General features: G+C 41.6%; 1 protein-coding gene across 3 annotated transcripts in view; it reads left to right on the forward strand.

Annotated features, from left to right (window-relative positions):
• IKZF2 (IKAROS family zinc finger 2) overlaps window positions 1–22,175 on the forward strand; it is a 111,463-nt gene that overhangs the window by 58,437 nt on the left and 30,851 nt on the right. For all 3 annotated transcript variants that reach the window (XM_014951958.1, XM_014951960.1, XM_014951959.1), the window contains 2 exons: window positions 4,327–4,593; window positions 14,315–14,482. In XM_014951958.1, the coding sequence (XP_014807444.1) occupies window positions 4,327–4,593; window positions 14,315–14,482 (435 nt within the window). The remainder of the gene's footprint in view (window positions 1–4,326; window positions 4,594–14,314; window positions 14,483–22,175) is intronic.

Below are 22,175 nucleotides of genomic sequence, written 5' to 3' on the forward strand. Positions count from 1 at the left end.
CCCCCAGATCTCACTTTTGAGGGCAACAAATTTCCATGACAGAGGATGAAATACTAGGAATGTTTTTCTTAGGTGGATCTTCCAACTTCTGGTTTGTAGCTACGCTAATTTGTGGGTGAAGGAACTATTCTGGTACTGAAAACATGCCAAAATGCTGTTTAACAGAGAATTGCAGTTTAATTAGCACTTATGAGACATTAACAATAATTGTATTCAATTTGACCACTCAGGATAAAGTATGATTCAGGATCAGCTGTTTGGTGCTCTGGAGAAAAAAAAATAGGAAAGAAACCTTGCTGTTTGGTCTGCTGAACATCTGCTTTTAGCTTTGTGTTCACAGGTAGAAGCTTTTGTGGCCTCTTCTCTCTTTTTCCCACAAAGGTGTTGTTCTGGACTGGGAAAAAGTAGAAGGAACTTGTATGAGCTGGAGGGAAACGGTTTGACTTTCATGCTTTTGCAGTGAGCTGGCTTACAGTTTATTCCTGCTATCTCTTTTGCTGTGATTTTTAGGAAAAATGCCAAAACCTTCAAATTTTTCCATTTACTTATTTATGCTTTGCTTTGCCAGGGAATGAGAGAGCCTGCCACTTTTAGCAAGCGTGTGAACGAGAGAGGCGAGGGAACCCAGAGTGAAATTTGACGTGTACGTGTACGATGCAGGGTAGCCATAAACATCCCTTGAATATTTCTCTTTTCTTTGCAGCAGAGTTCATTTACGCTCTCCCGAGTTTGTGGCTGTAGGTGAAAAGCACAGACAGTGTGCCACAAAAATGATTGTAGTTTCAAAGGCTGGCTGAGAACAGAGAAAAACAAACGGTATGCAATTTAAGTGCCTGTTTGTATGCAGGCTACCACACCAGCCTCATATATACACCGGTATGATGTAAGGCGACAGAGATGACCTGATTAGCAAAGCCCTCGCAACGAGCCGAGGAGATCCCTGCTGCACCAGTGCTCTCCTCCTTGGAGACCTGTGACTAGTCCCAGCTGAAGGAAACCTTCCTGCAGCAACAAGAGCTAGCGGAGGGTTTCCAAAAAACTGCAACAAGGGCGCTCTGTGCGTGTGAAGGTGAGGGAAGCAAGAAGAGTAAACAGCCCGCGTAACTGCGGAATAGCTAGGATTGTGCAGAAGATGCACCATGAATTAACTGGGGCTTTGTGAGCCCCATTAGTGGGAGTTCGGGAGCCTGCTCTGTTGCGCGTGGAGGTGAGGGAAGCAAGAAGAGTAAACAGCCCGCGTAACTGCGGAATAGCTAGGATCGCTCTGTGCGTGTGAAGGTGAGGGAAGCAAGAAGAGTAAACAGCCCGCGTAACTGCGGAATAGCTAGGATTGTGCAGAAGATGCACCATGAATTAACTGGGGCTTTGTGAGCCCCATTAGTGGGAGTTCGGGAGCCCTGTGTGTTTTGGAAGGTTGCATTTCAGCAAACAGCTCGCTCTGTTTTTGTTGTGCTGTTTATGCTGTTGGATGAAAGCCATCATTCAGCAGAAAGAAATGCTTGGGCAAGACAGCAAGTAAGTGATCTTCCAATTTGTAAGCTCTTGCAGCCTGACTTTTCGCATGTGTTGAGCCGGCAGAGGTCCACGGACTTGAATGGGAACTCATGGTGCTCAGCACTTACTGCAGTCGAGTGATTATTATTCCATGTCAGAGAAAAAGCAACAAAAATTTCTATATGTAAGAAAACACCTAAGACAGGAGGCTTTCTCTCTCTCTTGTTAGTACGTATATGCCATTAGTCATTAGTATAAGGGTTTTTTTGGTTATTTTCTGCATTACTGTGTGTGGAGAGTGTGCAGGCTTGTGGCAGCAACCTGGGGCTTTAGGTGAGGAGCTCAGGGCACTAATTCTGGCTCTACCCTAGCTACTTGTGTGGCCAAGTGTATTAAATCCTGCTCCTGAAGACAGCAAACCATTTATTCAGGCTTCATTCTTAGACTTGCTGAATACCCCAAAAGGCTGCTATTATTAAAGGGAACTGCCATTCCTTAGCTCTGAAAGTGGGCTGTCCATAAATCACCAACATGTGCTTTCCACGGGGAGGTGGGACTAGGACCTCGGCTTTCTCCCTGCCAGCCCGTGGAGCTGGCAGAGCTCCCACTCTTCCTCCCTTCTGCTCAGCCTGTCCACCGAGGGTGCATCCTCCTGGTCGCAGAGGCTGTGCCACCCACTGTCCTTGGGCTCCGCATGAGTGTAGGATGGCTTCCCATTGCTTCTCTTGTTGCCTTGGTGGGGCAGGCCCTCTTGCACTTGCAATGCAGCCTCCAGTTGACCTCTTTCTGCCTTTCTTCCTCCCCTTGTTGAGACGGTGGTGGGCTCACAGAAGCAGCTATTGAGAAAAATCTATCTTGTCCTTGGGAGATAATTTGCAATTACATAAAGTTTACGGCGTCTTTTTCAAGAGGTCACTTTCACCCATCTGTTTCCCTGTGCGTGCCATTGGTGCTGGGGTTAGCACTGTGGAAGAGAGAGTCCCCAGGGGACTATGCTCTTCCACCACACTGGGTGTAGGTGGAGATGGCCATCCTGCACCCAGGCCAGCGCAGCCACACGCTGCCCCTCAGGCAATCAGCTGGTCACGGTCAAGCTTTCAGTCTGTGCTGTTGTTTGGGGTTTTCTTTTTAAACAATAAATGCATCTCCGTAGCAATAAAAATATTAATTCCCTTCTATAAATGCAGAGCTCAAATATTTTAGTAGTTACAGACCATTTCGGTGCCGGTGCTGATACTGGTCTGGTGTGATCTGATCTGGCTGTGTTCTTGCTGTGGATGGGCTTTGCCATAATAGTACTTTCATTTCTTAGCTCCCATTAGTGCCTTGATGAATAGTGGAAGGTGTGTTTCAACAACTTGATGACTAAAAAGCAACATCTTGCCATTGTTTTGTCTCTGGTACCTTTGCCCTGTTTATTATGCTTTGCTTAGGAGTAACAGCAGTGATTTAGAGTTTCAACACTGACATCAGTCTCTGAAACTTGTGTTTTCTTTAACCATAAATTCTGGGGAAGGAGGAGAAAGGAGGAAGCCTAAGGAGTAGGGTTTGTTCTTCTACCTTTTCCAGGTCTTCTGTTTCAAACTGATGCCTCACAGCAATCAGACACGTTTACTCCTAACTCTCTCATTGGATTCCTGGAGTTCAGAGACACCAGCCAAGCCCAGGGCACACAGTTGCACTCCAGGTCCACTGCTGTCACCGACACTCACGCTAATGGCCTTAGTACAGAGGTCAAAGACTGCTTAGATATGAAGGCTGAATCACCTCCTTTTTAAACCCCTCAGCAGGATCAAGGCTTAGGGAAGCAGACACGTGGGCTTGCCTTCTGGCTGACTGTGGATGGAGAGTGTGACTCTGGGACAGGCCTTTCAGCAGTTTCAGTCAACCATTGAGGCACTGAAACAGGGGTGTCTGGTGATTAAAACACTCCTGCACCAACACCCCTACGCGAAAAAGCCTGATTAATTCATTTTCTTTAAAGATTTGTTGATTCCCCCAAGCTCTTGCTAGTTAGAGAGGTTTGTCCTGTGACCCGAGCATCACAGCAATCAGCTGTGAGCCCATCAGTCTAGCCGTGCAAATGTGAAATATCTTCAACTGCACTTATTTAATTGGCAAATATAAATAAGCCAGCAGTGTAGGTCTCTCTTCAGACCTGTTTGCCTTGGCAGTGTCCCATTTATGTGAATCAGAAGATGGTAACAAAAAAAAACCACTGGAGGCTCATCCAGAGGTTGGTCTCCTGTCCATCAGGAAACCTGCCGGTACAGGCAGGATGATTTGGAGATTGCCCACACAGCTCACAAGCCCAGCAGCACTAGGTCCCTGCATTTTGAACAATCCTGCCCGCAAAGGGTACTTGTTTCTGTGAATCTGTGGCAGTGAAGAGTCCTATCTTTGGACACCCTATGTCTTGGTGCACTAGTCAGGAGAGACCTGGAGGAAGCAGCTTTGGCTGTGTCCTTTGCTCTTGTGACTTGAGCTTCTTGAAAGAAAGGGGGCTCCTGTGTTTCAAGCTGAGAAGCAGGAGGTGAGTTCTTAAGCCTGCTGCATCTCTGCCACTTTTGGTAGGTCTCTGGATCACGCCATGCCTTAGTTTCCAAGCTGTAAAATAGGAGTAGAAATTAGGAATAAAATAAAGAAAAAAAAAAAGCCATGAAGAAATATGTAGTTATAACTTGTGGTGTCATCGCCATGAAGGCCTCATCTTGGTTTGAGCTTCGTGGCTGTGCTTTAGTATTGATAATAGTAGAAATTTATCATGCTATTAGCAAATGGGAATTTAGCAAATACACACTTTTAATTATTTTTTATTTATTTTTATTTCAGCAAATTCAGTAAAGCTAGAAATGCAAAGTGATGAGGAATGTGACAGGAAGCCCCTGGGTCAGGAAGATGAGATCAGGGCTCATGATGAAGGAAGCAGCCTGGAAGAGCCCCTCACTGAGAGTAACGAGATGGCGGATAACAGAAAGATCCAGGAGCTATCGAGCGAGGGAGGAATCCGGCTTCCGAATGGTAAACTGAAATGTGACGTCTGTGGCATGGTTTGCATTGGGCCCAATGTGCTAATGGTACATAAAAGGAGCCACACTGGTAAGCAGCTGAAAGAAAACCTCATGACTGCCTGTGGCGTCTGATGTTGATATTACCTGACAACTCCTTCTCTCTTCCCTTTTTATTCCTGGGGTAGCAGGAGACTGGGGAGGGCTGAGATGGGTTTTGTTGTTTTGCATCTCCCTCTGCTCCCCAAATTCTGGTGATGCTGTTTTTCTGGCAAGCATGCTGCTTCCTTGACCTTGATTTCCAGCCTTTTGTTCTTAAAAACAGCACAAAAGTCTGGAAATTGCCTTTTTTTATAATTTTTTTTATTGTTCCTGCTCAGGGGCAAGATGGTGAGAGTCATTCTTTGGCATGGTGTGTGTGTGTGCACGTGCAAGGCTTTTGAGGCTTTAAAGTGGGTCTTAGATGGTGTTCCCTTTGAAGTGCTCAAGGTGAACAACGTCAGCAGCTTCTTGGATTTCTCACACATCCTTTGCAAGTGGGTCCAGCAAACCTGAGCTTAGCAAACCCCACACATTACCCAGTCATCCTGATGCCAGGGTGGGCTTGCTGCTCATCACCTGACAGCTCCATGAGGGAAACCTCACCTGAACCGCTCTTGTGGGCTAGTCCTTGACTCCTCCCTCACCATCCAGATACCTTTTTATGGCACCTTTCAATGCTTGCACTCTCCAATCATTTATTTTTATTACAATTTGTATTACTGCTGGTTGGAGACCAAACCAGCTTGTTAGGCTTACGGATTTGAGAATTCAACAAAACCTTTGCCATTTGTTGATTGAGCAGGTCTTTGGGGTCTCAAAGAGGAAGCCTCGAGTTCAAAACAGGGAATTTCAGGGGGCTTTTGGCTAATGTGACAAACTGGGGTGCCCAAGAGGCTGGTGCTCGCTCACCTCTGCTGCTTCTCAAGTGGGAGTGAGTTACCTCCCACAGGATAAAAGTCTAGATGGTGCCAGAAGACAATGCTCTCCAGTCTTGCCAAGGTCTACCTGGCAGAGCCTTTGATTCAAAAAACCACTTAAGCTTGTGCTTAACTTTTACGAGATTCAAGCACATATAAGTCACCTGAAGTGCTACAATATATGCTTAACTTAAGATACACACTTAAATCTTATTAAGGTTAAGTACAGGTTTCTGTGTTGGAGCCTCAGTGGGTGTTTGTTCTTTATATTTTTTGGACAAAATGAAAGATATTTTGTTTTTTATCTTCCTCTGCTGTTATTTAATGGGGTGAGAGACTCACACTGACTGTGAGATATCTGCTAGGATATAAAAAGAAAAGTGGGGGTTTAAGGTAGAGTAAGAAAGATTTTGTGTAATCCCTTTGTAAACCCGGTAGTTTGCAGTCAAGTAGCGTGTGCTGGATGGGAAAAAAAATCAATAGAATTTCTGTACAGAGGAATAATAAATATATATTACATAGTTAATGCTCTGTATATAAGTTGTATTGATAATAACTTAATATAAATGTATAATGCAAAGCATTGCAGAGTCGTTTATGATGCAGTCATGATTTTAGACAGCAATTACGGCAGGGGAAAAGCATTAGCTGGAGAACTGAAATCTTGATTAACAATTTGACATCCTATTACTGAGAAAGGGAAGGAGAATAGAGAGTGTAACAGGCTGAGTCCCCAGCTTTCAACCTCCCTAAAAGTTTTCACTGGCACTTGCACATATCTGAGCTTATGTATTGTAGGTGCATCGGCGTCCATTTATTTGAACTTGAACAGCGAAATTAGACCTGCTAAATTTAGATTTAGGTACTTAATTAAATGGTCGGCGTTTTTTGAGGCACTGAATAGCGAGTGCATCTTTTAAATATACAGGCAAGCTGCCTTTTTTTGTGTTAAAGACAACATGCAAATTGGAAGGGAACGGAACAGAATCTCCTCTGCGTGCGGGCGAGAGGGCTGGATGCACGTGTACTATGGGGAGGAATTGCATAACCGGTAGCTTTTTTCCCTTCAGGCTACTGCTGGTTCCTCGGAGAGCTCTGACTCTTTTTTTTTCCCATCTGAGCAGAGGAGCTGTGATGTATTGCTCTATACAGATGATTTCAAGCATATAGAAATGGCATTCCTTTTAACGTGCAGCTCGGTGCTCTGCTCTCACTAAACCAGTTGGCAAATTTTGCGGGGGATATTTTTTATTCTTTTTTTTTTTTTCACCCCCGCTTTGTTTGTTTGTTTTTTAATACATGCTGCTACTTCACTGTCCACAACAGAAGGAGAAGTTTGCTTGGATTTCCACATCCTTGATTTTAAGGGGTATTTTTAACATACTGGTATCTGTCTTTTAAAGTGCAGTATTTTCAAATGTATTGCCACTTCCTTGGCAGCGGGGTGCGATGGGCTGGCCCCAGCTCTGGAATGAGCCCTGACCTGTGGCTAGTCTGGTTTTGCAGCCCAAGGGAGAATGGTGGAGGGAAGGGAGGTTGTCCCTAGTGAGTGGAAACAGATTATATTCTTTATCAGCTAACGCAACTAGCATGTAAATCCTTACCTCTCGTAGCCAATTTAAGTATGTTTTGGGAGCCGGATCCTGCCTTACTCTCTTCTTTGTCTGTACAAAACCAAAGCATGGTCTGGACAGCTGTTTGCATTGGCAAAAACTAAAGTCTTTTTCTCTTTCCCAAAAAACTGACAGCATTCTCTGTAAATCACCCGAAATGCTGCGGTCCATAGCAGAGGCTGTAATTTGCGTGCACGCTGGGATGAGAGTGTGGCTTTCCTTACACTGGGGACCCAGACGTTGCAAGAAGCTGTGCCATATGGCTTTGGCTGCATGATGCACATAAAGGGGTGCAGTTTTTCTCCAGCCATTATTTATCCATTCCCGAGGAGCCTCTGTCTTCCCCTGCCACGTTATGGTAGTTCGGTCAAACGGATATAGGGACGGGGGAAATACTCTGTGCTGGGGATCAGGCCAGAGTAGATGAGCTCAAGGTCCTGTCTCTTCATCCTCATGTGCTGCAGTGTCCACTTCCTCTGCTGCCTGTGGTCACCCCTTCCCGTGATGGAGCGAGCTGGGGATTTCCAGTTCATCCTTCAGGTCGTGCACGTGGTGCGAGCGATGCTTTGGTCCGTGGCCCCTCCATCACGGAGCCCGTGGCCCTGCTCGTCTGATACCACGGAACACAACATTCCTCTAAAACATTTGATAATTCAGGTGTAGCCTTTTTGTCATCCACCAGGGCATCAGGAGAAGGCCTTTCTATTTATTCGTCGTCGCTGACAGAAAATAAATAAAATAATCAACGTGGGAATTAAGTACTCTGCTTTAGTGAGCAGGGTAAGCCCCCACCCTCTCTCTCGTGTGCCACATCCTCGTGGCAGAAAAATAGCACGTGTCAGGTTTGATTTCTTTTCCCTTCTCCAAAGGGAGGTCCAAACTTCATATTCCCCAGCGCGTGCCCCAAGTTGCAGCATCTTTATCAGAGTTTTTTGTTACTGCAGGAGATGACTGGTAACATAATATTGCCACTGGATACTCAGGGAGTTTGTGCTTGGGGATGTTGAGGGATGGGGAGAGGAAGAAGATAAGGTCAATAATCCAATTTGTCTGAGGTAATGAAAAGGAACTCCAGTGATTTCTCACCTCTTTAGGCTTTCTGCTAGTGGCCCTGAATTAAAATTTCCTTGCTCCTCACTTTTGGTAAAGCAGAAACTATTTGCTGCTACAGGCGTGCTGCTGCCTCTGTGGTCTGTGGGGTCCACATGTTGTTCTCCCTTGTGCTGTGAATTGTGATTTTTTTTTTTTTTTAATATTTTTTTTTTTTTCTCTATCATAACGTCCAGTCCTTTATCTAGTCCACTGCTGGTTTCTGACACACTTCTTATTTTTAAGGGAGGGTTGTGATTATCCTCGCTGTTTTAAGAACGCCCAGAGGTTAAATGCTTTCTTTGTGGGGATGCAGAGGGACAGTGGCAGGGCAAAGCCGCGTCCCTGGGTACCAGGCACAATGCAGCAGGGATAGCAATCTTGCCCCACTCTCTCTTTGGGCTGCTGGTAGGTTATTTTTAGGCTTTCTTGGGGTGCTAATGGCAGGAGGGTCTCAGATCTTTGCTTGTGCTTCACATGCATTTTTAGTACCATCAAGTCAGTGAAATGAGATACATTATGTGCCCATGAGGAAAAGCCTTAAGTTCTGCTTTAGCATCCATAACATTATAATTGAACATATGCAACACTGGGACTCTGAATGCCATTTAATTTTTGTTTTGCATGCAGAGTTCAAGTTTTTGGGACACAATTAATTAATGAGGAAAAACTCAATCATGCTGTTCAGTATAAAAGACTTTTACGCCTAAAGCAGCTAACGAGGAACAAATTTAACCAAATGGTCATATTAACACTTTACAATTAACTCCATTGGACTGCCTGTCTTATTTTTCTAGTAAAAAGGTTCTATTTGGTTTGCTTTGTAATTTGTAACCTCGTGCAGGCTAGGTACCTCTTGCAATATGAATTGATTTGGCACCGAACCAAAAATTGTAGGGCCAAAGTTCTGAAGGTGATGATTTCTACTTAGGTTCCTAAATCTAACTTTTCCAAAAGTTTCATTTTCTACTTAAGCATAAGGAACGAGAGCTTAGATTTTCAAAATTGCTCTCTGCATAAGGATGTCTTTTACTCACAGTACTTAATGGCTAAAGTTTGCTGATGCTTGTGCCAGTTCCCTTAAAGGATTTCTCCCTCTGAAGGATATGTTCATAAATTTGTATACAGAGGACACTTGGAAATCACCCAGGATTTCCTAGGAATTTTTCATGAGAGACTTGTCACTACTGTTTTATAATAAATTGCCCAATTTGGAAGTAGGTTTTTTCCAACAAAAAACCCTAGTAAAAATCACTGATTTTAAGTGATGTGCAGCCAGTTAAGTGAATCTGATGGAACAGTAAGTAGGTATGCAGACTAGATAGTCCCCAGAATAAAAAATACAGAAATGGAGCAAAGTCTGCTGTTGTATTTTGCTCGGGTAAAGGCAGGTTGCAACTCACTGCCTGTCGGTACGGTGGTAGCACAGCTAATATTTCATTTGTGCTCCTGGGACAGAGCAGAATGAGAGCAGTTGCAGCACCTGATGAATCAGGAGAAATGTTTCATTTCAACTGAATATTAACAAAAAGCCTACTAGAGAACGGTGAAAATCAATATTATTAGTTTGAGCTAACACTTTCTGATGGCAGCATGGGCACAGTAATTTTGCAATGAGGTTTAAAAAAAAAAATATCCTGTTTGAGAAGTACCTAAACTGTCCTTTGCATATCAAAAGTATGTGCCAAACAAAAAAAGGCTGAGATCTTAGATATACATTTAACTAGGACAGATATTAAATGTGGTCCCAGTGGACTTGGTTCTTACATTTAGAAGGACTATGTCCAGGCTTTTCTTGTTACTGTGAAGAGACACTAAAATCAGGGTGGTGGGTTTTTTTGTTTTTTTTTTTTTTTTTTTAAAAAAAAAAAAAAGTAATTAAACATTCCCAAGAAAAGACTTGAGCAGTAGAAATTACTAGGCCTCACTGTTAATAAGAACTTTACTATTTTGTGAGTGGCTCCATTTTATTTCAAAGGGACAGAAGTTAGCAGCCAAGGGTTATGAAAATCTGAAGTCTCTTTGGTTGCGAGGTCTGCGGGCTCTTTATCCTCAGTTAAATTTCTGTTTTGATACAGAAAATATCAGTGCTGTATTTTGCAGCAGTATGAAATTCGAAGAAGGATAACTCATACCGAAACTTCTGCGCAGCACTTCCGTGCTGAGGTGGTAAAGGAGAGTTATTGTGCGGGGAAGCTTCCAATTAAGCAGAAAAAGGAGTTGGTTTGCTTTTTGAAATAACATTTGACATGTACACGGTAAAATCTGAAAGCTGTTTGTAGGAAGTTAATCAGTTCATTCGCCTGGTTTCAGGTTGTATCAGCTACACGGCGTTCGTAGTTTGTGCTTTGAAGCCTCCAGCCAGCTGCCATATATTAAAGATACTTATAAAATGACCGTGTCTTGCTAATAACCCTGACTCAGACCCTCCACTTCACCTTTCATCTCAGTATTTGTTTACACAACAGCAAGTTAACTTATGTACTTTAGATAGTGGTGTAGCTAAAGAGCAGTAATATTTCATTATTATTTTTCCTGGAGGAGACGTAGCTGTAATGGATGCATGTTAAAAAATGAACTGTGAAGTTTCAGCAGTATTTAGCTGTGATTTAGAGGTAAATAATTCAAATCTTACCTTTTAATTTATACTTTAATTGTGAAATGATAAAACCCCATGGATGTATTTATTTATTAATTTAATTTAATTATCAGGGCTGTTCCCTGGCACAAGCCCGTCTTACTGAGCCTTTATGAAAGGTAATACTTTGCAGCTCCAGCTTACCTTGCCTCGTCCATTCCTGAAGTAACTTTAGATAATTAAATTCCCTGTGCTGGAGAAAAAGGCTTTTTAGACATTCTTGGTTTTGTCTGGCTTTAGATCTTAGATCTGGAGTTGAAAAGAAACATCTTTTTTGTTTGGTTAGCTGTTCCTCCCCCTCTCCCCACTCAGAAACTCTTTATTTATTTATTTTTCTAATCACTAAGGTTTGAGGTTTTGCTGCCCTGATTTAGCTCTAAAATACAGAAAAGGTTTGATAAAGTAGACTAAAAATACTTTGCAGCCACATAGTTTCCAGTGTTGCAAAGCAAAACGTCATATTTTGGTACATGTCCTTCTAATAAGGAGTTCTTATTTTAATAAATCAGTGTAAGTTCGTTAGAGTCCAAGAGTAAATACTTAGGTAGCTATAATTGTGAAATGCACACTGTGCGTATTATTATCAGTAGCCACTTGTAGTTGTGTAAGCCACTTGTTTAATAGGTTTATAGTTTCTGGTACGTCTTTGCTGCCGTCACCCCTAAAGATAGGAAAACATTTTAAACACACTCGGAGACTGATGTGTAGAGAAGAAATGTATTTAGGTAAAGACTTTTCATGAATGGATGTTTAGTTTGAAGTGTGATTAATTTTAGCCCATCAATAAAAACCTTTTTCTTTTCACTGAAGTGTAAGGGAAGCGAATAAGGATGTCAGGGTTGTTATTTTTTTATTAGGAAGTAATGATACGGAGAAGTGCTTACAAACGTACTAGGAAAAGGCAGGAGGAGAAATAATTGGAAAACAGTCTTCTCACGGCGCTGAAGTGATAAAGCAAGCTGGTTTGCTACTATCTGGAGTAGGCATCAGACAGCAGAGTTCTTGGAAAACCAGCAAAATCATCTTATTATGCAGTTTGTACTTTTTTTTGGTGCACCCTCCTATTGGATAATTGTCTCTCAGATTAGCTGTGCTACATGTAAAAGCTGCTAATCAATAGTGTGAAGGTGTGACTGAAATTATGGTCATCCCACAAGCCTGCAGCCTAAACAAGGAGGAGGAATCAAATGATTGGACAAAAGTATAATAAGCAGATGAAAGGAGTTATTTACCCAGAATTAACCCAGTAGGAAAAATGAATTCATGCTAGCTTTAAATAGATCAAAGGTTATTTAAGGTGAGACGTGCTATTGTAGCAGATTCTGGCTTTTGCAAGAGAGGAGCAGACTGTTGGTGACTTTGTGGTGAATCTTTTCATGTCGTCTTTGCCACTGAACTGTAGTGCAGTGACTACTTGAATTCCTGACCAAAGGCTTTCAGCATCTCTTCAGCTGCCAGTTTATTGAGGAATAATAACTGCTCATATGTGGCTTCCAAAATATCAAACATAAGTGGGTGATGCAGTGGGCAAAACATATTAACTGCATAGTTTTAGGTACAGCAGGAATAAAAGGAAAGACTTGAGACTTGGTAAGAAACTCGCTAACATGCTTTAATGTTGTCATCCTGAAACTGAAGCTATCATTCCTGACTACTGAGAAACATGTCAAAGGAAGGGGTTTTGCCTGTTTTCTCAAGACAGCGAAAACAAAACAGAAAAGAAAAAAAACCCATATATTTTTCTACTGCAGTCTCTTTACATATCTCTGCTATGGACATTTTGAAATGATAGAAAAGAAGATAATGGCTAATCAGATCCTTTAAGTATAGTGTGGGAGTTTAAAAGGGAAACCACAAACTCTTTATCAATTCCAATGAGCTCATGTTCAGAAGAGCTTTATGCCCTGATTTTTTTCACCATTACTCTGTAGCGTTCTTGGCAAGACTGTAGGAACCTTAGTGTATTTTTCAGTGCTTCTACAAGTGGTTTCAGGTGTAATTGCCGCTCACATGCGTGAAGTTGCAGAGGTATGGCTTATATGTGGCACACCTACCTTCTGCTGACCTCCTGGCAGGACCGAAATGCTGGCAGTGATTTCAACCACAGAAGCAAGAATTGCTAGTGGACATTTGTAAGAGGTCTCTTCCTCCCTTTTTCCATTTGAGTGGACAGACATGTGTTGGACTTCACTAGACACATGAACTACTTTGATAAAAACATAATGTTGATTGGGTCCAGCAAGGGAGTAATCATTTCAAAGCACTTGAAAAAGGCTTTGGAAAGATGTGGCAGATCACAGAACGTGTTTGTTTTTCATGAGAACTGTGCTTCAGGCCAATTAATTCAACCTCAGAAAGTCCCACCACGCATTGACCAAGGCGTCAATAGGTGATAACACTAAAAAATGAATGAGACTGCATACGTCTCAAATCTGATGTTCAAGACCTTGTTGAACTGGGGCCATAGCTGGTAAAAACACTTCAACATCTAGAGCCCAGTTGCAGTCAAGTGCTTGGGTGAGTGGCCAGCACAATTAGATGCTTGTGCCCTCTTGATTTGCACTGTACCTGGTGGGACAGAAGTAGATGATTAGAGCTGACTGCCTGCCCAAGAATGCTGGAACAGACTGAGTATCCTCAACAAATGTTAACATAGAATATGGTTTGGAGAATATTTCACAAAACCTGTGTGAGTTTGTCAGGGGTTTTCCTCTAAATAATATTTTTTTTTAAAAAAAAGGGCATTTGTCTTTATGGACCCAATTCCCCCTGTCCAGGGCAAATATGAAGGATTAGCATCAAAACAAGTTCTGCGTGTGTGTGTGTGAATGCATGGAGTGAAGGGAAGAGGGTAATATGTCAATTTTCTGATAATATTTTCTTTTTCATCAAATAGTCTTTTCAGTTAGTTGTACTTAAACACAAGTTTGTTCATTTCACAGTTTAATGGTGTAAGATTTTTCTTAGTGTGTGCTACTGCCCAAAGTTTGAGCCTGATCCTCACTTGCATTGATTCCCTTCGTACCACTCTAGCAACACAAAGCAGCCTTTAAAAAGGGATTTCAATTAAAGTAAATGTAAGAAAAAGGTCTGGTTTGAAGCAAAGACCTTACCTTCTGAGTCCAATTGTTACGATGAATTCTAAATACTCATGTGGATTGGACCTATACTAAAAATAAGTAGAAAACCGTAGAGAGAAATACTACAAAACCACAATGATGGATCTAAATTTTGGGCAGAGCTCATGTTTTATGATGGATAAAACCTCTGGGGTGGAGAGCTTTATGAAAATCTGGCTGTTAATCACCTCAAGCTGATGCTGCAGAAATCAAGAGCCCCAAATCACTATTGGAGGCTTTGCCTTTTGCACAAAAGAAACAGCCTCTGACTTTAGCAAGTGCTGTGAGATGATGGTGGGTGGGGACCTTGCCTATGTTAGAAAGAGTGGGATAACAGCTTCCATGCATCTTCCAGTGTTTCTTGACAGCTCTCTTCCATCCATTTCCCTTCCAGGTGAACGCCCCTTCCACTGTAACCAATGTGGAGCTTCTTTTACCCAAAAGGGGAATCTGTTGAGGCACATCAAGTTGCACTCTGGGGAGAAACCGTTCAAATGTCCCTTCTGCAGCTACGCCTGCCGACGGAGGGACGCCCTCACAGGACACCTCAGGACGCACTCTGGTGAGCCCACCTTGTCTTCTCTTACCTCTTGTTTTTTCCTTTGTTGTTACTGTTCAAGGGAAGCAGGTTGTGAAAATAACTGTGTTCCTGGTGGCTCTGGGTCTGTACCATCCTCTTCAGATACCGAAGCTCTGAACTTTGGGAAAGCCTTGATATGAATCAGAAAAGTTGTGGTTCAGCCACACCTCTCCTTTTGTGTAACTGAACTCCTCTGCTGATGCTATCGCATTTCCCTTTGAATGTCTCCTTGGGTGTATCCAGGCTTCACTGGCAGATTGTTTTGACACTCTCAGCCCCAAAGTGGCTGTGAAATTCCAAAGATTGAAAAGAATAACTGTGTGCTCTTGGAAGCCTGCTTTGCAGTTCATACCCATTTCTTCATCTAACAAATGCCATATGCTGGTGGAGTTCATACTTGTTCACCTTTCAAAAACCTTCTAATTGCACTTTTGGTTCAGTTACATCTTGCTGTGAAGTCCTAATTCATGGCAGCCACAGCATTCACCCTAGAGCAGAAGGTGGCCAAGAGAAATTGGGTTGCTTTGCTACTTGATAGTATCACGTATCAAGTCTTCTTGATATGTTCTAAAGAAATGCCCATCGTGTAACTGCACGTTAGTAGTCACATTGGTAGCCCTGATGATCAGGATCAGATGTGTTTCTGGTCCCTGTAAGCTACACCAAGGGGCTGCATTCTGCCCACCAACTCATTTGTGTAGGACTCTGGAGCAAGATCTTAACTTCCTGCGCTTTTTATCTCCTAGGATGTTCAACTCTGTGTCCAGGCCATTTATAGGAGACTGTGTTTTTCATTGTTGAATGAGCAGAGATAATTGGGCTGCATACAAGTGACAGCATTACAGATGAACTTTTTCGAGGTGTTAACAAATGTGTGACTGCTGAAACACAGTGGTTGAAGTGCAGCCACAGACAGAAACTCTGCATGTGAAAATGTAATTATGGAGCTTCCTGGCTCTTTGTACTCATTTCTTCTTTCAGTAGAGGTTTCTGTTTTATGAGCATTAGGTTGGTCTTAGGATATTGGAGTTGCCTTGACATTTCCAGGAATGAAAAAGGATAAGCTTCTCCGGGTCAACTTTGGAGTAGGCAGGAGGTTGTATTTCTGCAAAAGTACTGCTGACAGAAAGCATGAGCTTCCAAGGGAGTGTGCAAGTGTGGGACTAGGCTGAGAGAGAACTGCTTGAGAGTTGTCAGCTGGGAAGATTAGATCTGAAAGTCAGAAGGGAAAATGTCTGTGGAACTGTGAGTTGTAATTTTCACATATCTGACCATAGCTGTAGTTTCAACTTGAAATTTCGTAAAAAAGAAAACACAATAAAAATATTCACAATTAAAATACAAAAGAGAGTTGTGACATAAAGTAGCCCACATCACAATACACGAACATTGTGGTTAAAGATTGTTTTCATAATATGAATATGGATTTTGTTACCTAGATACAGTCATTGGTAGAGATTGTTCGTTCTTCCTGTGTGGAAAGTACATGACTGTTTCTGCTTTTTGCATGGAGATGAAATGGAAAGGTGTGGGACTTTCAGAAGGCACCTAAGCTGCTTAAACACACGGGTTCCTCTGGAGCTCCTTCCCAAACTGACTTAAAATTTGTAATTTTACATTTTGTTTTCAGGGGGGAAAGTTTCACCCCTCTAAGCGGTCAGTTACAACAGTTTTCAGCAGAGGGCTCCCACAATACTCTCCAAGAAAATTCTTGGGGTAGCACTCACAGATGAAGAATTAACCTGAAATATTGCCCTAAAATCTGGCTCCCACCTACACGAAGGTGAAATGCCAATCTGAACGTGAGTATGGGAGCTACGGTGACTTTCTGTCCCTGTCACGTAGGCGAGCTTGGTTGGTTTATGCATACGTACATGAATGTGCTTCATGGAGAAGATGGGTAGATGTTAGAGATTTTAAATGGTTTCGTATCAGTGTAATAGGCAAGCATGTTCTGCTTTAATAAAGCACGCATCGAAGTCCATGAGTAGACCATGAAGGTCTAGCAAATCTAGTAGACTTCATCAAACATTCACATCTTCTGCTAGTTTTGACAGTAAAACAGGATTTCGTATAAAATATGCAAAGAAGGGGTTGAAAACTATTTCGAAATATAAGACTTCAACCCAGTTTCATTCTGGTACACTTAATGTCTAAACTGAGGTGAGTCTGTGTATTTTTTTATATTTAGAAGAGGAAAGCTCTTCAGATCATATCGTCAGCTGGAATAGGTTGGAATTACACCCATCCCCTAAGCAAGGAAAGCACTGCTGGTTTGCACCATCTGAGAATCTGGCACATGATTTCATAAATGCAAGACCAATTTCCTTTTTCATGTTGTATGTCCTTTTCCTCCTTAAATAAGAGAGTGCTGTTAATCAAAAAAATCCACTCTTTTTTCCTTCCAAAGAAGGTTTTAAAGTACTATTTTTTTTTTATGGAAGGCAGAGTATGCAAGAAAGAAATTGAAGAATTTTTTAATATCTTTTTTTTTTCCCCTCCAAGATAGTTTGATCTATGGATTTGAAAGCACTTTGTGTCACCACTTAGTCAGTTACACTTTCTCACTACAGCCAGTTAGTCAATTTTTCTTGCGCTTCTGTGCAGAGTTTTTATACAGTAAGACAGGAAAGGTGAAAAAATAAGGAAATGTAACTGCAAAGAGAAATTAGCAGAAGCATCTCGGAGATACTTGAAATAGCTGAAACTACTATTAACTTTAAAAAATAATAATTTGTGACAGCTTCTTTCTTTTTTTTTTTTTTTTTTCTTTGGATAGATGTTTTTTCTTCATGCTTTTAAATATTATTTCCTACTTATTTGAAAATGTTTCCAAGCATCACAATCCACATTTTGCCTTCCTTTCTTGTGCAGAATAATATCTTTCTATATAAGTGTTCCCAGGGTGACTGGTTAACAAAATATTACTTCGCATCTGTAATGCTGCTGCTGTTTAACCCTAAATAATTAAGGACTTATCTTGCAGTGATTTACTCCTGTGATTATTTACCTTTTACTGACATATGGAGTTCTAATGAACTTTGTGTCTATATTTTCCTCCCACATGCAGCTTCTTTGATTTCAGGAATATAATGATGCCTTCAGGACATCAGTAGGATAACGCCTGGGGAGAAATTCATGCACAGAATTACACTAAGAGTGGGCATGAGCCTCAAGGTACTTACAGGACTTTCAGATGTTGTTTTCAGAATTAACTCCATAGTTCTGCAACACAGATTATACAGTGGATGTGTCCAAGTGGGCTTCTAGGACATGAGTATAGGAATAGGCTGTGGAGGGCTGAGGCAAAAGTTGGTAGCCCCCTCCTGCAGGATGCACTTGACAAACCAGGAGGGCTTGGCTTCACCTTGCCTAGCTTTTGCTGTTTTTTAAAGAGGAAAACATGCAGACACAACCCAATCTCCTGACGGCAGGCACAGAGTACCTGCTGTCTCACCTTGAGACGTGCCCATCTTCTCCAGCATCTCTAGAATTGCACAATGAGACAAAGGCAGATAGAAAACAGATGAGAGGAATTCTACTGTAGGCAATTAATGAACAAAACCCAGGAGTTTTAAGGTTGATCTGATAGACAAATCTGATAGTTGATGTTGACCTTCATACTCTGAAAGATATGACGTACAACCTGGTGCTGTTTTACCCTGAAAAGCCAGGCATCCTCAAATGAGCACGTAAAATTGGCAGTTCTGTTTTGACATGAATTTCTCCTGTGTCTAAAATGGAGCCAAGTCAGCCCTCCTCTCATAATGCTATTGTAAACATAAATGCTTTGATAGTTCTTAAAAAAGTCAAGGCTGCAATGATGAGTAATCTGGAAGAGCCCATAGAAAACATTAGTGCATTAGTTTTCCGAGCGGGCCTTGGGCAGTAAGCCGTAAATGAGGGATAGGATCACTTGCTAAGGGGAAAACAAAGCACAGAATGGGTTTTCATTAAGTGAGCACCATCCATCCATTCTTTGCACTAAGCAAGAATGGCCCTGTGAGCAAATTATTTTGTGATTAAAAGACTGTCTCATCATGCATACACACAAACTGGCTACGAGAAGCCTTCTCAGGCAACCTTAATTCTGGAACTTCCTGATTTTTCTCTTTATCTTGGCAACTTCAATCATGTTCCCTTGCTGTGGGAGTATGTAAGTGTTATTCATATACGAAAGCAGTTTTACTGTTTATTTCTTCCTTAAAAATGGGTAGTCAGATCATTATTTTTTCCTGTCACGGAAGCTTTTCCTCACAACACATTTTAAAATTTGCTTCCAAGCTACTTCTTTCCTGGTTAGAAAATGCTTTTTCTTCCCTTTTCTGCTTTTAACAAATACTTGCTTTTTCCTCCCCCTCTTCTTCTTGCATTGCTGCTGCACATTGTTTGTTACTGCCCAGCTCTTCAATAGCATTGAACTAATGGCATCATTTTATTTGCAAAAGAAGAGCAGTGAAGCATTTGTTTTGAAAAGAAAGGCTTAGGCAAAAACTCCCAAAAGCACAATCTTAGCAAACTATGTACAGTGCACAAGATAAAAGGCATGTATAATTAAAAAGGAAAATGCCCCGTTCATGGAAAGGTAGTTTGGTAACTCTTTCTGTGTTTCTTCATTTGAGAGTCTTTCTTTCTTATCTCTTCTTCTCTGTAAGGACTTTATCCTCAGCTCCTCTTGAGAGGTAGTGAGCCATTCGAGATGTCCTACACGCCTGCAATCGAATGGCTGTGTCAGCAGAACTGACAGGAGATATCTGTGTTCCCAACTGTGCTCAGAGGCAGAAGGAACCTGGATCCAAACTCTGACGACGTGCCTGAGTCAGGACACGTTTGGGAGAGTCATTCCACCCGTGAGGGTCTAGGTCCAGGTGAAAAATTGGATGAGCGAGCACAGTGCTAAAAACACAACGCTGTGCCTGTCAAAAGCCAGAGAGAGTCATTGAAACAGCAGCAAGGATGGTTATTAAAAATAATAAAGAGTCAATGTTTTAAACTGCTTTTTTCACCTTGAAGACACTTTGACCACTATTAACATCTCTCCTCTCAAAAGGCCCGGTATCTGCTCTGTAACCGTTTTTGAAGGTGGGAACATCATAATTAGAAGAATCTTGGGACCTGAAATTCTCATTACACTCTGAGCTGGACTGACTCAAATGCATTGTGAACAGGGGGGAAAAAAAATGTAAATGTGAACAAGTAGGATACTGTCTGTGAAAAATGAAGCAAGTATGTGAAGGGGTGGAGGGGATGTTTTGCATACAAATCCCAGTCCTGCAAATAGGTTAGCAAACAGCATCTTCCCTCGGTCGTGATGAGCCGGTGGGCATTTATTCTGTTGATCTGATACTTAGAGCTCTGTTTAATCAGGCAGACTGGCTCTTCCTCCCAGGTTTTCTTATGCTGTTTCAGTTAAACTCAGTGGAATTAACCTCGTCACAAAATCATTTTGTGTTTTTTCTTATCGGACTCCAGGTTCCAAACTGTTATTAGCATGTACACAGTTCTGCAGCAGCTCTGCTTTCTCATTAAAGCTTCCAGTACCTAGAGGCCTTCGCTCTGTGTTGTAGAGTGTCTAAAACCTCTGGTATTCTGCTTTCCATATTGTTTGTCTGTGCATTTTTGGAAGGTAAGATCAAAATGTGTACAAGGGTAGGAGTTTGGTATGCCAGATCTTTCATCCCCTAGGCATCCTTATTTAAAATTTAATCCTCTGTAGAGCCAACTTGCATCCCATGCTTCACTAAAGCCCCATCTGAACCTGATCCTTGAAGTGGTGGGGTCCTCTTCATCTCCAGAGCACTACTGTGACAAGCATTAGCATCAGCTATATGAAAAGATCATCTCTTACGTGCTCAGAATTATCTCAGTGTACAAGCTCAGTCATGCTAAGCCTTTTCTACAGACAATAATTATCACTGAGAAACCATCTTTGATTTAAAGATTCTGTAGGATTACGATCTTTCCAGAAAAAGTACATTTGGGTTTTGCTTTCGGGGGGAACTCATGAAAAGTTATAGTTCCACCCAAAGCAGCGTGTGTTCACTTTTTCCTTGTTGGACTTTTAGAAGCCTTGAAATTCCATAAAGATTCCTATTCTTATCTGCGGCAGTTATGGATCAATCTTTGACTGCTCAGCCCAGGAGATCTGTTTCCAACAGATAAGACGGAGTAACAGGAGAAGTGGTTCTGGCGAGATGTGCTGTGTACCAGCCTCATGAATCTCTCTCAGGACTGGGCATCATCTTTTTCCCCCCAACCTCTTTCTTTTTTTTCTTTTCTTTTTTTTTCTTTTTTTTTCTTTTTTTTTCTTTTTTTTTCTTTTTTTTTCTTTTTTTTTCTTTTTTTTTCTTTTTTTTTCTTTTTTTTTCTTTTTTTTTCTTTTTTTTTCTTTTTTTTTCTTTTTTTTTCTTTTTTTTTCTTTTTTTTTCTTTTTTTTTCTTTTTTTTTCTTTTTTTTTCTTTTTTTTTCTTTTTTTTTCTTTTTTTTTCTTTTTTTTTCTTTTTTTTTCTTTTTTTTTCTTTTTTTTTCTTTTTTTTTCTTTTTTTTTCTTTTTTTTTCTTTTTTTTTCTTTTTTTTTCTTTTTTTTTCTTTTTTTTTTTCTTCTTTTTTTTTTCTGACTCCTGACAAAGACAAGTCTTGTGTTAAGACGAGAGATCCTGCACCCCAAAATGGGGAAGAGTACTAACAGCCCAACACTGCAGCTTCACCGTGAGGGAAAGTTTCCCCAGGGCAGATTTCAGTTCTGCAATGTTACGTGGTGCTCACAAAAAGATGTCAGGGTGTCCTTTGCCCTTTCCTGAACCTGGTGTCACCTCATCCAGGTGGTGATATAGCACCCCAATACTTAAGGGTAGCAAGGTTCTTGCTTAGACAGTGTCAGCATGCTGTCAGATACACAGGGGAATGCCCCTCATTAATTTTGACCAGTTCTTTTCTTCTGCATGGGCTTCTTCTGCGACAAGATGGAAGTGTGTGTTTGGGACAGGACTGCTGATGTCCAGTTTTCTGCATGTTTTCTGTCTCCCCTCCACATTAGCGATTCACATCCTGGCATCATCAGCCAGATTCTGTCCCTCTTTGTGTAGCCTCAGGCCACCTACAACCAGAACAAAGCACCTGGGATGCTATTTGGAGAGAAAATGGACTGACTTCTCCACTGCTGGGTGATGCCAGTTCTTATGCCAGCCATCCTGCTTTGGAGGAGCAAATGAGACAGTGACTTCTTCCTCTGGGCTTTTATTCTGCCACAGTGCTATATGAGGGATTTCTCTGGCATCAAAAAAAAAAACCAGATGAATGTGCCTAAGACTGCTGCATATAGAGGAGCAGTCCTTCTAAACAGCATGCCTAACCTGTTTTTTAAACAGAGAGACTGTTTTTCTCTCGCCTCCCTAGGGAGACAGTTCCACTTCCCATCTGCTTTTTATCGCTGTAACTCTCATCCTGATATTTAACCTAAACTGTCCTTTCTTTTGCTGCAGATTATTGCTCTTCCTAACACTGTCTTCTGTGACTGGGAGTAGTTCCTGTGCTCAGTTTACACCGTGATAGGCTGTAGTCATACGTCTGGTGTTGATTCTGTTCTAGTCTGTCTTTATCTTCCAGTCCTCTCATCTCTTTTTATATTATGAATTTTGAATTTTTTGCTACTCGTATTCACTCATTCATGAGGGAC

The sequence above is a fragment of the Calidris pugnax genome, unplaced genomic scaffold (genome assembly GCF_001431845.1).
Source record: "Calidris pugnax isolate Ruff unplaced genomic scaffold, ASM143184v1 scaffold179, whole genome shotgun sequence".
In the NCBI taxonomy this organism is placed as follows: Eukaryota; Metazoa; Chordata; class Aves; order Charadriiformes; family Scolopacidae; genus Calidris; species Calidris pugnax.